This window comes from Aegilops tauschii, chromosome 2 (assembly GCF_002575655.3).
Source record: "Aegilops tauschii subsp. strangulata cultivar AL8/78 chromosome 2, Aet v6.0, whole genome shotgun sequence".
Lineage (NCBI taxonomy): Eukaryota > Viridiplantae > Streptophyta > Magnoliopsida > Poales > Poaceae > Aegilops > Aegilops tauschii.
The window spans coordinates 54,253,256-54,270,963 of record NC_053036.3 but is presented as its reverse complement, the minus strand read 5'-3'; the positions used below and the strand labels follow the sequence as shown (position 1 = coordinate 54,270,963).

Sequence of the window (17,708 nt, the reverse complement as noted above, 5' to 3'; positions counted from 1 at the left end):
CCCCTCACGGTTTCTCCTCCCTCCTCTCCTCCCCTCCCCTCACGGTTTCTCCTTCCTCATCTCCGGTGATCTCCTCCTCCCTCATCTCCGGTGATCTCCTCCTCCCTCCTCTCCGGTGATCTCCTCCTCCCTCCTCTCCGGTGATCTCCTCCTCCCTCCTCTCCGGTGAGCTCCTCCTCCCTCCTCTCCTTCCCTCCCCTCACGGTTTCTCCTTCCCTCCTCTCCGGTGCTCCGGTGAACTCCTCTCCGGCGACCTCCTCCTCTTCGGCGATGTAGGCGAGCGCCTCTCCGGTGACCTCCTCCTCCTCCTCCTCTCCGGTGACCTCGTCCTCCTCTTCGGCGAACTCCTCTCCGGCAAAAGAACACGGCAAAAGAACGTACAAGATCCAAATACGAGAACAAAATTTGAAAAAAAAATCGTGAAAAAAACAAGCAAAAAAACGAGCAAAAAATGGGCAAAAAAATCGCGATCCAGATCCAAATTCAAAATTCAAAAATAGCAATGGCGCACGGTGGGGGTTAGACGGTGCGCCACTACTATTTTCCCGCCTTCAAAATTCAAAAATATTAATGGCGCATCGTGCCCTATACTAATGGCGCACCAGTGGCCTATACTAATGGCGCACCGTGGCCTATACTAATGGCGCACCAGTGGTGCGCCATTAGTATACCAGATACTAATGGCGCACCAGTGGTGCGCCATTAGTATTTAATACTAGTGGCGTGGTACTAGTGGCGCACCAGTAGTGCGCCATTAGTAGGCAAAACTGGTGCGCCACTAGTAGGCCTTTTCCTAGTACTGCAGGAGCCTTATGATTGTCGCTTTATTGTATGAAATGCAATCGCCATGTAATTGCTTTACTTTATCACTAAGCGGTAGCGATAGTCGTAGAAGCAATAGTTGGCGAGACGACAACGATGCTACGATGGAGATCAAGGTGTCAAGCCGGTGACGATGGAGATCACGACGGTGCTTTGGAGATGGAAATCAAAGGCACAAAATGATGATGGCCATATCATGTCACATATTTTGATTGAATGTGATGTTTATCTTTTATGCATCTTATTTTTCTTAGTACGGCGGTAGCATTATAAGATGATCCCTCACTAAATTTCAAGGTATAAGTGTTCTTCCTGAGTATGCATCGTTGCTACAGTTCGTCGTGCCGAGACACCATGTGATGATCGGGTGTGATAAGCTCTACGTTCACATACAACGGGTGCAAGCCAGTTTTGCACGTGCAGAATACTCGGGTTAAACTTGACGAGCCTAGCATATGCAGATATGGCCTCGGAACACTGAGACCGAAAGGTCAAACATGAATCATATAGTAGATATGATCAACATAGTGATGTTCACCATTGAAAACTAATTCATCTCACGTGATGATCGGACATGGTTTAGTTGATATGGATCACGTGATCATTTAGACGACTAGAGGGATGTCTATCTAAGTGGGAGTTCTTAAGTAATATGATTAAATTAAACTTTAATTTATCATGAACTTAGTCCTGATAGTATTAGCATATCTATGTTGTAGATCAATAGCTCGCGTATAGCTCCCCTGTTTTATTTTTAATATGTTCCAAGAGAAAACTAAGTTGAAAGCTGATAGTAGCAATGATGCGGACTGGATCCGTGATATGAGGATTATCCTCGTTGCTGCACAGAAGAATTATGTCCTTGATGCACCGCTAGGTGACAAACCTATTGCAGGAGCAGATGCGGACGTTATGAACGTTTGGCAAGCTCGATATGATGACTACTTGATAGTTTAGTACACCATGCTTTACGGCTTAAAACCGGGACTTCAAAAACGTTTTGAACGCCATGGAGCATATGAGATGTTCCAAGAGTTGAAATTAGTATTTCAGACTCATGCCCGTGTCAAGAGGTATGAGACCTCTAACAGTACTATGCCTACAAGATGGAGGAGAATAGCTCGACCAGTGAGCATGTGCTCAGATTGTCTGGGTACTACAATTGCTTGAATCAAGTGGGAGTTAATCTTCCAGATAAGATAGTGATTGAAAAAAATTCTCTAGTCACTATCACCAAGTTACTAGAACTTCGTGATGAACTATAATATGCAAGGGATGAACAAGACAATTCCCGAGCTCTTCGCAATGTTAAAGGCGGTGGAGGTAGAAATCAAGAAAGAGCATCAAGTGTTGATGGTTAAACAAGACCACTAGTTTCAAGAAAAAGGGAAAAGGAAAGAAGGGGAACTTCAAGAAGAATAGCAAGCAAGTTGCTGCTCCCGGGAAGAAGCCCAAGTCTGGACCTAAGCCTGAAACTGAGTGCTTCTACTGCAAAGGAAATAGTCATTGGAAGCGAAACTGCCCCAAACATTTGGCGGATAAGAAGGATGGCAAACTGAACAAAGGTATATTTGATATACAGATTATTGATGTGTACTTTACTAGTGTTCATAGTAACCCCTAGGTATTTGATGATACCGGTTCAGTTGCTATGATAGTAACTCGAAACAGGAGTTACAAAATGAATAAAGACTAGTTGAGGGCAAAGTGACGATGTGTGTTGGAAGAGATTCCAAGGTTGATAAGATCACCATCGCACACTCCCTCTACCTTCGGGATTAGTGTTGAACCTAAATAAATGTTATTTGGTGTTTGCGTTGAGCATGAATATGATTGGATCATGTTTATTGCAATACGGTTATTCATTAAGTTAGAGTTGTTTTGTTTACATGAATAATACCTTCTATGGTCATACACCCAATATAAATGGTTTATTGAATCTCGATCGTAGTGATACACATATTCATAATATTGAAGCCAAAAGATGCAAAGTTAATAATGATAGTGCAACTTATTTGTGGCACTGCCGTTTAGGTCATATTGGTGTAAAGCGCATGAAGAAACTCTATGCTGATGGCTTTTGGAATCACTTGATACTTGCAAACCATGCCTCTTGGGCGAGATGACTAAAACTTCGTTCTTCGGAACAATGGAGCGAACCACTGACTTATTGGAAATAATATATACTGATGTATGCGGTCCGATGAGTGTTGAGGCTCGCGGCGGGTATCGTTATTTTCTGACCTTCACAGATGATTTGAGCAGATATGGGTATATCTACTTAATGAAACATAAGTCTAAAACATTTGAAAAGTTCAAAGAATTTCAGAGTGAAGTGGAAAAACATCGTAACAAGAAAATAAAGTTTCTACGATCTAATCGCGGAGGCGAATATTTGAGTTACGAGTTTGGTCTTCATTTGAAACAATGTGGAATAGTTTCGCAACTCACGCCACCTGGAACACCACAGCGTAATGGTGTGTCCGAACGTCGTGACCGTACTTTATTAGATATGGTGCGATCTATGATGTCTCTTACCGATTTACCACTATCATTTTAGGGTTATGCATTAGAGACAGCTGCATTCACGTTTAATAGGGCACCGTCTAAATCCGTTGAGACAACACCGTATGAACTATAGTTTGGCAAGAAACCAAAGCTGTCGTTTCTTAAAGTTTGGGGTTGCGAAGCTTATGTGAAAAAGTTTCAGCCTGATAAGCTCGAACCAAAATTGGAGAAATGTCTCTTCATAGGATACCCAAAAGAAACTGTTGGGTATACCTTCTATCACAGATCCGAAGGCAAGATCTATGTTGCTTAGAATGGATCCTTTCTAGAGAAGGAGTTTCTCTTGAAAGAAGTGAGTGGGAGGAAAGTAGAACTTGATGAGGTAATTGTACCTTCTCCCGAATTAGAGAGTAGTTCATCACATAAATCAGTTCCAGTGATGCCTACACTAATTAGTGAGGAAGTTAATGATGATGATCATGACACTTCAGATCAAGTTACTACCGAACCTCGTAGGTCAACCAGAGTATGTTCCGCACCAGAGTGGTACGGTAATCCTGTTCTGAAAGTCGTGTTACTAGACCATGACGAACCTACGAACTATGAGGAAGCGATGATGAGCCTAGATTCCGCGAAATGGCTTGAGGCCATGAAATCTGAGATGGGATCCATGTATGAGAACAAAGTATGGACTTTGGTTGACTTGCCCGATGATCGGCGAGCCATAGAGAATAAATGGATCTTCAAGAGGAAGATGGACGCTGATAGTAGTGTTACTATCTACAAAGCTTGAATTGTCGCAAAAGGTTTTTGACAAGTTCAAGGTGTTGACTACGATGAGATTTTCTCACTCGTAGCGATGCTTAAGTTTGTCCGAATCATGTTAGTAATTGCCTCATTTTATGATTATGAAATTTGGCAAATAGATCTCAAAACTGCATTCCTTAATAGATTTCTTAAAGAAGAGTTGTATATGATGCAACCAGAAGGTTTTGTCGATCCTAAAGGTGCTAACAAAGTGTGCAAACTCCAGCGATCCATTTATGGACTGATGCAAGCCTCTCGGAGTTGGAATATACGCTTTGATAGTGTGATCAAAGCATATGGTTTTATACAGACTTTGGAGAAGCCTGTATTTACAAGAAAGTGAGTGGGAGCCCTACAGCCTTTTTGATAAGTATATGTGAATGACATATTGTTGATCGAAAATGATGTAGAATTTTCTAGAAAGCATAAAGGAGTGTTTGAAAGGAGTTTTTCAAAGAAAGACCTCGGTGAAGCTACTTACATATTGAGCATCAAGATCTATAGAGATAGATCAAGACGCTTGATAAGATTTTTCAATGAGAACATACCTTGACAAGATTTTGAAGTAGTTCAAAATGCAATAGTCAAAGAAGGAGTTCTTGCCTATGTTGCAAGGTGTGAAGTTGAGTAAGACTCAAAACCTAACCACAGCAGAAAATAGAAAGAGAATGGAAGTCATTCCCTATGCCTCGGTCATAGGTTCTATAAAGTATGCTATGCTGTGTACCAGACCTATTGTGTACCTCACCATGAGTTTGGCAAGAGGGTACAATAGTGATCCAGGAGTGGATCACTGCACAGTGGTCAAAATTATCCTTAGTTACCTAAGAGTACTAAGGAAGTGTTTCTAGATTATGGAGTTGATAAAGAGTTCGTCGTAAAAGAGTTACATCAATACAAGTTTTAACACTAATCCATGTGACTCAGAATCTCAATCTAGATACATATTGAAAGTGGGAGCAATTAGCTAGAGTAGCTCAATGCAGAGCATTGTAGACATAAAAATTTGCGAAATACATACGGATCTAAATGTGGCAGAACCGTTGACTAAGCTTCTCTCATAAGCAAAACATGATCACACCTTAGTACTCTTTGGGTGTTAATCACATGGTGATGTGAACTAGATTATTGACTCTAGTAAACCCTTTGGGTGTTGGTCACATGGTGATGTGAACTATTGGTGTTAAATCACATGACGATGTGAACTAGATTATTGACTCTAGTGCAAGTGGGAGACTGAAGGAAATATGCCCTAGAGGCAATAATAAAGTTGTTATTTATATTTCCTTATATCATGATAAATGTTTATTATTCATGCTAGAATTGTATTAACCGGAAACTTAGTACATGTGTGAATACATAGACAAAACAGAGTGTCACTACTCACTAGTATGTCTCTACTTGACTAGCTCGTTAATCAAAGATGGTTAAGTTTCCTGACCATAGACATGTGTTGTCATTTGATGAACGGGATCACATCATTAGAGAATGATGTGATGGACAAGACCCATCCGTTAGCTTAGCATAATGATCGTTAAGTTTTATTGCTATTGCTTTCTTCATGACTTATACATATTCCTCTGACTATGAGATTATGCAACTCCCGAATACCGGAGGAACACCTTATGTGCTATCAAACGTCACAACGTAGCTGGGTGATTATAAAGATGCTCTACAGGTGTCTCCGAAGGTGTTTGTTGGGTTGGCATAGATCAAGATTAGGATTTGTCACTACGTGTATCGGAGAGGTATCTCTGGGCCCTCTCGGTAATGCACATCACTATAAGCCTTGCAAGCAATGTGACTAATGAGTTAGTTACGAGATGATGCATTATGGAATGAGTAAAGAGACTTGCCGGTAACGAGATTGAACTAGGTATGATGATACCGACGATCAAATCTCGGGTAAGTAACATACCGATGACAAAGGGAATAACGTATGTTGTTATTGCGGTTTGACCGATAAAGATCTTTGTAGAATATGTAGGAACCAATATGAGCATCCAGGTTCCGCTATTGGTTATTGACCGGAGATGTGTCTCGGTCATGTCTACATAGTTCTCGAACCCGTAGGGTCCGCGCGATTAACCTTCAATGACGATTTGTATTATGAGTTATGTGTTTTGGTGACCGAAGTTTGTTCGGAGTCCCGGATGAGATCACGGACATGACGAGGTGTCTCGAAATGGTCGAGAGGTAAAGATTGATATAATGGAAGGTAGTATTCAAACACCGGAAGGGTTCCGGAGTGTATCGGGTACATACCGGAGTACCAGAGGGTTACCGGAACCCCCCGGTGGAAGATATGGGCCATATGGGCCATATGAGGGAGGCTAACCAGCCCACAAGGGGCTGGTGCGCCCCCACAAGGGAGGAGGCCGAATTGGTTTAGGGAAGGGGGCGCCACCCCCCCTTTCCTTCTCCTACTCCCTCTCCTTCCCCCTTTCCACCTCCATGAGAAGGAAAAGAAAGGGGGTCGAATCCTACTAGGACTAGGAGTCCTAGTAGGACTCCCCCCTTGGCGCGCCCCCTCTAGGTTGGCCGCCTCCTCCTCCCCTCCTTTATATACGGGGGCGGGGGCACCTCAAAGGTACATCAATTGTTCTTTAGCCATGTGCGGTGCCCCCCTCCACAGTTACCACCTCGGTCATATTGTCGTAGTGCTTAGGCGAAGCCCTGCGCAGATCACATCACCAACACCGTCGCCACGTCGTCGTGCTGACGGAACTCTCCCTCGACCCTCTACTGGATCAAGAGCTCGAGGGACGTCATCGAGTTGAACGTGTGCTTAACACGGAGGTGCCGTACGTTCGGTACTTGGATCGGTTGGATCATGAAGACGTTCGACTACATCAACCGCGTTAACATAACGCTTCCGCTTTCGGTCTACGAGGGTACGTGGACACACTCTCCCCCTCTCGTTGCTATGCATCTCCTATATAGATCTTGCGTGATCGTAGGAATTTTTTTGAAATTTCATGCTACGTTCCCCAACAGTCTAGCCAGCAAAGCCTGATTAAAAATACGAAAATCGTGAAAACCTGCACCTCCCTTATTTTTTGGTTGCAACAGTTCATCCCAAGCTTGCCAATGTACTTTTTTTTGCCCTTCTCAGACCCCCAATAAAATCCTTTAACCATCCTTGTTAGTTCATCGCATACTGAAAAAAGGTAACTTAAATACCCCCATGATGTATGTGGGTAAATCCTGAGCAACGAACATAATGAGAGTCTCCCTCTCAAGATGAGCGAGAAGACCATCACCCACCGTATCAATCATTTAGTTAATCTCATCTAGAGGTTTTGAAAATGACCTTTGGACATGCGACCATCAGGGGTAGGTAGACCACGATACTTCTCTTAGATGACCAAACTTGTAACATTAAGCACCCCTCTAACATCCTCTTGAGTAGGTATAGGACATGCAGCCCCAAAAAGTATGGAACACTCGTTGAAATTCAGCCTCTGCCCTGTTGCCTTACCATATACATCCAAAGCCATCTTAACTTTTTCAGCCTGAACAAGTGAAGCCTAAAAAATAGCAATGTGTCATCCGCAAACAATAGGTGTGAGATACATAGGGCTCTTCTACACTCCTTCACCGGAGATATATCACGAGAAGGCACATAATACTTGAGAATAGCAAATAAGCCATCAGCCACAAAAAGGAATAAAAAGGGTGAAAGAGAGGATCGCCCTGCCGAAGCCCACATGATGGTGCAAATGATTTCAAGAGGGTCCCATTTAAATTGACAGAAGATATCACTTATGTGACACACAACATTATCCAGTCCACCCACCAAGGAAAAAAACCCAACTTTTGCATCACCTGCTTCAAGAACTTCCAATCCACCCTATCATATGCCTTAGATAAATCCAGCTTATATGCACAAAAGCTTTTTGTTGGTTCCGTTCTTACTTGATGTGATGCATACACTCAAAGGCAACCATGGCATTATCTGTGATCATACGCCTGGAATAAAAGCACTATGTTCGGAGTTATAAAATCATCTAAAAGTGGTCTCAACCGATTCACCAGACATTTAGAGATAACTTTATATATCACATTACAAAGACTAATAGGCATGTAATCAGACAAGGTAGTAGGATTAGGAATTTTAGGAATAAGAATGATAGAGGTAGAATTTACCCCTGCCGGCATAAGACCCGGCCGGAAAAAATTCCGTCACAGCTGCAACGACACTGTCACTAAGGGTGCCCCAATTATCCTAAAAGAACCTCACTGGATAGCCAATGGGGCCTGGTGCCTTTAAAGGACTAATCTGAAATAGTGCATCCGTTCTCCCCTTATCATCAAAAAGAGCACACAGTCGAAGATCAAGTACCACGGAAGCATCAAGGTTAGGATATGCCAAGTAGATACCTTTGAAATACTCATTGGCCAAAGTCGGCATATCATCAAATTTTGAATGAACCACTCCAATACTATCTATTAGTTCACGAATTTTATTCTTACGAGCGCGCTAAACAGACTTCCTCTGGAAATATTTAGTGTGTCTGTCACCCTCTTTCAACCATGATATTCTTGATCTTTGCATCCACATCATGTCTTCTTGATAAATCGATCCATTTATCTTGTCTGTGATCCTTATTATCTCCATCCTATCAGCATTCGTACTCATCAACTCCTCAAGTTGTGATCAAGACTTGGCTAACTCTCTTGAAATATTACCAAATTTCTTATTGCTACAAGTACTGAGAGTAGCCAACGTCATATGTAAAGCTTTTTGGGGCTTTTCTAGGTTGTCCACATCACCAACCGAATCTCAAGCCTCCTTTATTACCCCCGTCAACGCCAAACCTCTTTCCTAGAAGACCTCATAGCGCCTTGCCTTAGGGCCCGGCTGTCCCGAGTCCGGCGCACCCTTCAACACCAACGCTACATGGTCGGAACACGGCGACACCACATGCTGAACAGAATAGAGCGGAAACAAATTACGCCAATCATTAGTAGTCGTTGCCCTATCTACGCGAACTTTGACATTGCTCACACCAGCCCTTAAGTTATCATATGTGAATGGTATTCCTAAGAAGCTGAGGTCAATAAGCTCACAAACTTCAAGTATGTCTTTTTTGATAAAGGGCGCTTTATTACTTATTAAAAGGTTTAAGCATTACACCCGGCCTCTGCATAATTGGGATGCACACAGCCATAACCAAGTCCAAGTTCCGAAAAAATTTGAAAAAGGCGGACAAGTAATCATGTTGAGACTGTATAACGCCTAAGATGTTGGAGGGCCAATCCGAAGATCATGCTGCCATCCATGTCGGGTAAAAGTATCCCTCGCCGTGGCCTCCAAGCGTGTACACACCTCCGTAAATAGGTCTCGGTTCTCCACACGTTGTAGCCACGACCGTAAACAGAGCGTACCGGTACATCTTGCAGTAGAGAAGAACTTTTATCGTTAAAAACCTTATCATTTCTACATAGTCAGAGCGATCAAATCACGGCAAGCGCTCCCACCCTAAGAAGAATTCTAAACTTGTTATTGATCCCATGTAACCAGTTGCCAAAAATATTAGCAACACTACATGAAGGATACAAGCCACAAACTACTTGGATGACTGACCATATAGAACGAGCCAATTTGCATTCAAAGAACAAGTGTTTTATGGTCTCATCATGGTGACAAAAAACACATTCGCGCTTCCATGCCAATTCCTCTTAATAAGGTTATCTTTGGTAAGAATGACTCCTCGACGAAGATATTACGCAAAGATTTTATTCTTCAGTGGTATCTTCATCTTCCAAATCATTTTATTATTATCAACTGGCACATATGATTGGATCAACGCTCTATACATATGGACTCCATCGAGAAATTACCACTCGCGTGCAGGTTCCAACGAAATATATCGGTCCCTTGTGACAATTATTTGTGTTCAAGTGTGTCATTGAACGCAATTATTTGTGGCTCCAGCCTTGGAGTAGCGGAAAGATGTTCGAAATCCGATGTTCAAAATCCCATAGCGCCTTGTTGAAGTCTCCAAATACAAGCTATGGCCAATCACTTACATTCTTTAAACATTGAAGCTTGGCCCACATTAAATGCCGGTTCTCGACACGTGGTTCACCATAAATGACCAATGCATCAATGAAAGGATCCTCCTTGTCCAATATATCCACAACACACGATTCATGTCAGATAAGTGCAAGACCACCACTCATGCCATTACTATCCACTCCCGCAAAACCCTGCAAACCGAGACGCGCATGAATTCTTCTCATCTTTGTTGCTTGCTGCCTAGTCTCACAAAGAAAAACCAACATGGGGAATGCGACTGAGAGATAGTCGCAATTTCTTGAACTGTCCGGGGTTCCAACTAATTAGATTCATTGGTCCCAACGGAGCCCCACCTGGGAGCCCGCCGATATTGACATATTTAGGTAAGATTTTGACCACTTATACCCGAGGAACTCTCTTTGGATCCGGTTTACCAGAAGGGCTGGGAGGCAACCCATCAGATCCCAACAAAGCAAGTTGATGCGAGGCACCATCTCTCTTCCTACTAGCATCTGTATCATCCACCAGCCCCGGCTGTACATTGTTTTTATCTACATCCATAGCAGCAAGAACCACCGAAGCATCACCTCCACCAGAAACAGCCGGGCCAAAACCTCCCACCTCCTCTCATACTCCAGGTGGCACGCAGCTCCTTAAAGACCAACTTGGAAGCCTCATGAACACCATCACAGTTGTTCCATTTTCCCTCTTCTTCTTCTCCTTCGTCGTCATCTAAATGTTGATGTCTGCAACGCTCTTCCAGAGCTGGATCTTGCCGTGGATGACACTACTAAAGATTCTGGTTTCCACAACTTTGTGATGATGCAAGCGAAAGAGTATAAATGTTCATTTTCTTCAGATGACTTGGAATAGTCCAAAGATGCACAGCATGTACAACTCTACAGTCTACTGTTGGAAGATCGTAGCTATTACATCGCAATGTATAAAAAATAACAAGTTGTGACTCGAGCTATTCCTGGAAAATATATTAGATTATCATACAGGTTCAGACACAAGCAGGGTAACCAGCAGAGATAGAAAGAATCGCAAATAAACCAATCACGGAAACTAATTAAACGATTGCATTCATCCTTGTATATATGCCAACTGATAAATCCAGTGGCACCAGCACTATGTATCCTTGCCAACACAAGAAAGAATGCACAAGTAAGCATCTCTGCTTCGTTACTGTATTGATAGGTAGGCAGCAGCCCCAACTCAACATTAACCTAGCAAAATCTGTTGAATTTCTGCATGTGAGATCTATTGGCTTGTATTGCCATCAGCAGCAGAACAACTCAACTTAACCCAGCCTTGTTTAAGTGACTAACAATATAAATGTGAAAAGTAGGATATTTTCATCATCCACATTGCTGTAAACAAAACGGCAAGACACCAAAGAGACATGTCCAAACAAGTGCAATATTTGTGTCTTCCACAACATACAAAAAAGATCAACCGATATCATGCCCATGTTCAAATTTTGAAAACACAATTAAGTTTGAATGCGGTCACAGAACATTCACTCGTATACCAGCCAACAGAAGAAGAATGCACAAGTATATGCTATGCCTACCCCAACTTCATCGGTGCATCTACTCTACCACTAAACTCAGCAACACTCTCATTCAACGGCAGCAGGCCAACTCAACTTTAATCCGGTGGAATCTGTTGACTTGAACTCTGATTAGCAGGATCTTCTCTCTAGGAAGTCTGTTGAATTGAACTCTGATCACCAGGATGTTCTCTCTGGGAAGCCTGATGACTTGAACTCTGATCACCAGGATGTTCTATCTAGGAAGCCTGATGACTTGAACTCCCAGAAGATGTTGCGCATGGGTAGATGATGTCGTAGTGATTACCATTGTACAGCAGGGTCACAGCCGGACGGGGAACTCCAGGATCAGTGTAGATATCTTGAGTATATCGTTCTTGGAATGTTTCCACTATGAGGATTACCTCAAGCGCGCTGGCCAAGGCCCTCATCATAAGATACTCCGACTCCACACCAGCTGGAGTGACACGCCGAAAGCACCACTGTTTGTACAAAAGTCAGGTAAAATGAGTGCCGTGTATCCAACAATGGATGCACTGGAAATTCAGCACGAGTTAATGTAAGGGAAGGGATGCTGATTGCTGATACTAACAACTTCCAGACTGCAGTCTCCACTAGCGACCACTGGTATATGCGGTACATACTCCTCGCTGTGCGAGCATATCTGGATAGCTACTAGTAATCTGAGGAAAGCAAAAACTAACCAATAAAATGCGTCAGAAACATGAATTATGATGAACAGAAGGAAATGTAAGTTCAAGGGTGTTTTTTCTCACTGTCTAGCGTCTTATCATACGTGCTGAAGAACTTGAGAAGTTCCTCTTTACGGCAACTAAAAATGGCATATATTATGTCAGTGAGATGGAATGCATTCATCTACAATACTTTGATGGAATTGCAGAAAACCAAGAGAATCAAAAACCTGCTAGTTGATTCCATCTTCTTCCATCTCATTACTTTCTCAAGCAGCTTCTTAAATGCCTGAAAGAATCAGCGACTCAATTATTCACAGTTGAAAATCATACCATTACAAATAGTACATACAGAATACTGATCAATAGCAGGATATAAAAGAACACAGCTAAGACAACTCCCTGAGAAGCTTCAGTCATTACATATATAGTAGGATATAAAAGAACACAGCATAGTAACAGAACAGTGAGGTGGCTGTACAATAATAACCAGCAGGTGTGCATTGTTGCAGTGCTCAGACAAGCATACAATTATGTTATTTCCCCGTTATATTGCCGTTGTTACATTGCAAGTAAATTTCTCTTAAGGTCGTTGTTACAATCGGGTTGTTAACTTCACAATAAGCTTCAAATTTGAGTTTGTGCCAACATTGTGTAAAACTGTGACGGCATGCCACTACTGTTAAGCAATTGTGCATCTCCTGCAGATGACAAACAAAGATAGTGAGATGCCAGATGCAGCTTGAAGTGTACTTTGTAACCTGAAGAAAATCATCATCCCTTGCAATTGCAAGCATGTTTATACAAGAAAGAACGAATATGGAGAAGGCGAGAACTTACTCTGCTGCTCCTGGAAAACTTAGAGTTCCATCCAAGATCTGCATGTCGCGCAGACGCTTTTTCAACAACATCAAGGAGACGGCGTTCCTCATCTGTGTCTGGCCTATCAAGAACTTGCTCCTGTTGTACATTCGCATAAACAGAGAAAGTTAAATAACTAAACCTACATCATATGCTAAGAAAAAGAGAGGAGGGCAATTACTAGGTAGGAAAATATGAAGCTCCTGTAGAAACACTCCCCATCTCCAATCACCGGTCTAAATTCCGAATAGGCATTAAGACTGTTCATCCCATTAGAACAAACCGTATAACGATTCATTACTTCGGTGATGGGTTGTGTCTGCAACAACCACACAAATACAAGGATTCAAATTACAGAGTAGAACATGGAAACAACTATCTAAATATGTGATGGAAAGTTTGTTTTTATTCCAGTTTTCGGTTTTTGAAACAACTATCATATATAAACCCATCATTGATATTGATCTGTTGCTGTTCAGTAAGAAAAGAAGAAGATATATGTTAATGTCTGATAAACTCAACAACAGTACAAGTATGATTCAGCTTCCATCAAACTATCACAACAAAGAGTTAACATACAATTTAGTATCCATAAAAGAGAAAATAATCCTTCTGAGCAGTTCATCGTACAGGAACGACGAATCAAAGTATCTTGTGATCTAGGACTTTCATCCTCAAATTTCACGCACTTAAAATTTGAACATCACATTAATGGAGACAAACCTGGTGCTGCACATGTTCCGGACATATCTGCCTTCCTTCTCTACAAAAAATCTATTGGACAAGCGAAGAAAACAAAGTTAAAGTCCATACATCCTGCCAGTCCTACAATTGTGAAGAATCAACATGCCGAGCATTTTCCTTTTCCCAGTCCAAAAAAAAAATGTAATAGCAAGACCACAAACGTTCAAGTCCAAAGCTCTTTATTTTCGGCAACTATTTAAATGTAATTATATTCTGAGGCTTCTGCATGTAAATGGCAAACGATGTACGGAAATTATGTTTGGTTATGCAGTCTCGAACTAATGTCTAGACTAAATCTTCTGATAGCAATATCTGCTTACAAAGGAGGATTGTACATTCGACTTCAGGCCCTGTTACAAAAATATTGCAGCAATCAGGACATGACCTCCTAATTTCCACAAATTTTACAGAGCAATTTCAACAAGATAGCCATGCGCTTCAAAATACGATGCCAGATTTCGGAAAGACCCACAGGCAACAAGGACGTGTGTACTGCTATCAACATTTGCCCAAGATTCCTCCTCTACTCTAGGATGCCACATGATGCTCTAACCAAGATTCCTTGCCTTGATTAAACTAACAGGTCCAGAATTAACATGAACAAACAGAAATCAAGAATCCCAATTCCAGTTTCTATGCACATAAAATAGTTAAGTACAAGAATGCTCATATGGTCATACCACCGAAGAATCACAAGTGCGAAGATTAAACAAGATTGAGGTCATACCTTGTTCTTGAGCCAACTCCAGGGCGATTTCCCCTTTTCAGACCTGGGTCTCACCTTGACTTGTCGTAGTTTCTCCTACTCCAGAGTTAGCATCAGGATTCACACATTTTGTATTAGCAAGGTGAAAGGACTAACAGGATTGAAAAATGTGGAGGTGTCCAAATCCTCTATACTATTGCCGATTTTTATACGAACTGAGTTTCGACTTTCGAGGCTTCGTAGTCAGATTCAAACTTTAAGGTAACAAATGACCAAAGGCCCAAACTTCTCGACCAAACTCCAGGGTGGATTTAGAGATCAAAGGCTTTTGCATAAAAGTGGCCGAGGATCTAGATAATGTACGTCAAGTTAAGTAATTCAGTGCAAGCATTCAGATTAACTTCTCCTATAATACAATTCATTTATACTGAAAACTGATTCATTTTAGCTTCAGGATTTCTTGCCAAAGTATTGCAGCAACTACTGCCACGACATGATCCTCATATGTCATATCTCCCCACATTTTCCACTTGCAGCAACATATCTCATCACACTGAGTAGAAGAATCAATTAGCACAAGACTGGAGACCTAAATCTTGAACAGTTTTGAATAATCACAACAAGACCCTCGTTCGTCTCTAAATTCATACTGCACCGCAAGTACCCCGAGTCATAATCATGAAATACCTAATCAAACCGTCCCCAACATTTGCCCAAGATCATGCTCTATCAAGCCCAGCTAATCATTTTACACTGGGTTTCATCAGACTATCTCTAGAGCTTTCATCAATGTAGTTCTTAGGATGAGTTAAATTTATAATGAGCTTTCATCAATGTAGTTCTTAGAACAAGTACAGAATTAACATGAACAAACAGAAATCAAGAATCCTAATTCCAGTTTCTATGCACATAAAATAGGTAAGTACAAAAACTCATATGGTCATACCACCCAAGAATCACAAGTGCGAAGATTAAACAAGATTCAGGACATACCTTGTTCTTGAACCGACTCCAGAACGATTTCCCCTGTACGTGCGGTAGTTTGTCCTGCTTGGGTCTCACCTTTACCCCAACCTGTACTTGTGATAGTTTCTCCTGCTCCACAGAATTAGCATCAAGATCACACATTTCGGATTAGCAAAGGTGAAAGGGCTAACAAGTTGCAATGTTGAGTCATCCAAATCCTTTCTACTCTTGCCAATTATTCATATAAATCGAGTTTTGAGGCTTCGGAGCCAGTTTCAGCCTTTCAGGCAACAGATGACAAAAGGCAAAAGCATAGAGCCAAGGATCCAGATAATGTAATCCCGAGCAAACATTCAGCTTAACATCCCCTATAACGACATTCATCTACACTGGAAACTGATACATTTTGGCATCAAGATTTCTTACCAAAATATGACAGCAACCACTGCCAAGACATGATCCTCATATTTCCCCACATTTTTCACTTGCAGCGGAAGTGCAAAAGTGCAAAACATGCTATCATACCAAACCAAATAGAAGAATCAATTAGCACAAACCTGGACGCCTAAATCTTGAACACTTGCGAATAATCACAACAAGATCCTTGCCTACCTCTAAATTTCATAACGCACCGCAAGAAGAAGTCGAGTAATAATCAGGAAATGCCTAATCGCCAAACTGTCCCCAACATTTGCCCGAGATTTCATTTCTACTGCTAAATCATCCCCAACCCCAAGATTTTAACAGACTACAGAAAGTAATTCCGAGCAAGCAAGCAGAGCAGATTCATGACATACCTGTTCCTTCCTATACATGGCCTCTTCCGAGTTGTACTGCTCAGCGGGAAACCAAGAAATGCTCAAGAACGCACTCCAAACTTGCAGAGACAGAGACTCCAAGAAGTCCAAGAAACAACAAGAGCACGTCGCAGAGGCCCTCGCCTGATGTTCCCGTCGCCTGTTCGCCTCCTCGTCGGCCGCCTGCTGGATCGCCATCTGCTCGAACACCGTGTTGGGGTCCAACGGATGCGCCGCCGCGTTGGGCACCTCCCTCGTCTCCGCCACCACGGGGTGGCTCCACCTCACCCGCGCCCTCCTGGCGCCCGCCTTGCTCGACTCCCCGACCCCGTCTCTGAATGCCGCGGCGTAGTCGCGGGAGCGGGTGGAGGAGCTGCTGCCCGCGGGGCTCGGAGGAGGAGGAATGTCCCTGGGCAGCAGCGGATCCTTGCCCTTCCGGGGGTCCACCGCCGTGGCGGGGCTCGACCCATCGGCGCCGCTTCCGGCCTGCTCGAGGTGGAAGGGCGTCGCGCGGGGAGGTGGCGGCGCAGCAGCGCTCGGGGCCCCACCCCCATTGGAAGAGGCGTTGGAGTTGGAGCCCCCATGGGCCGTTTCTTGGATGCGGTCGTCCTCCACCGCTTCTGCTGCTCCTGAACCTGAACCGGGTGCCTCCATCGCGGTCGCGGCGGGAGGACTCGCGTGGTAATTCGCTAACTCGCGAGGGCGTGGAGAAGAAACGTGTGGAGGGTGCGGGATGGAAAAGGGGAGAAGGTTTGACGGCTATTTATTTCGAAACTATGACGGCGGTTTGGTCCTCGGGAGTTTTCTTTTCTGCAAACAACTCCACGTTGAACCACGTAACCTTCACATATCCCATGAAAAATAAAATGCGTTAAAATAAGAAAAATAAATGTAGTTTCCATGACAGCATTTTTTTGTGGTAATGAATTTAGTGGTGAGTCACATGTAAATTCCATATTACTTAAACAGATGATACTTGCCTTGATAATAATGCCTCAAGACCTTCTCTCCCAATGTCGTGAGCTTAGGAGAGGAGCTCATATGTGACAAGCAACAATTGGATCACCAAGGAAGATGTGGCGGCATATCATGCACTACACACATTTTGTACTTGTCCTCCATAGGAGGACGGCGTAATGCTCACCCATCTGCTGCTACGCCGCAATTAACCCACACATCTTTTGATTGCTAGCACGACCACCAAACACAGGGAAGATGTGGAAAA

General features: G+C 42.8%; 1 protein-coding gene across 3 annotated transcripts; it reads right to left on the bottom strand.

Moving 5' to 3' along the window:
* Positions 1–11,568: 11,568 nt before the first annotated feature.
* On the bottom strand, positions 11,569–17,152 carry LOC109775038 (uncharacterized). Of its 3 annotated transcripts, XR_012201749.1 has the most exons (11): positions 16,484–17,152; positions 15,714–15,815; positions 14,742–14,816; positions 13,994–14,044; positions 13,452–13,589; positions 13,250–13,369; positions 12,891–13,110; positions 12,640–12,698; positions 12,494–12,549; positions 12,310–12,416; positions 11,569–12,199 (listed from the first exon to the last, which is right to left on the bottom strand). XR_012201749.1 is itself a non-coding variant. In XM_020333792.2 (10 exons), exons 1-10 carry the CDS (start codon positions 17,135–17,137, stop codon positions 11,957–11,959), a joined length of 1,605 nt encoding a protein of 534 aa, XP_020189381.2. In that variant the 5' UTR covers positions 17,138–17,152; the 3' UTR covers positions 11,569–11,956. The 3 variants fall into 3 exon arrangements, 1 of the variants encoding a protein (XP_020189381.2); XR_005770484.3 differs by having other exon boundaries at positions 12,640–13,110; XM_020333792.2 differs by lacking the exon at positions 12,891–13,110.
* Between the last annotated feature and the right edge of the window lie 556 nt (positions 17,153–17,708).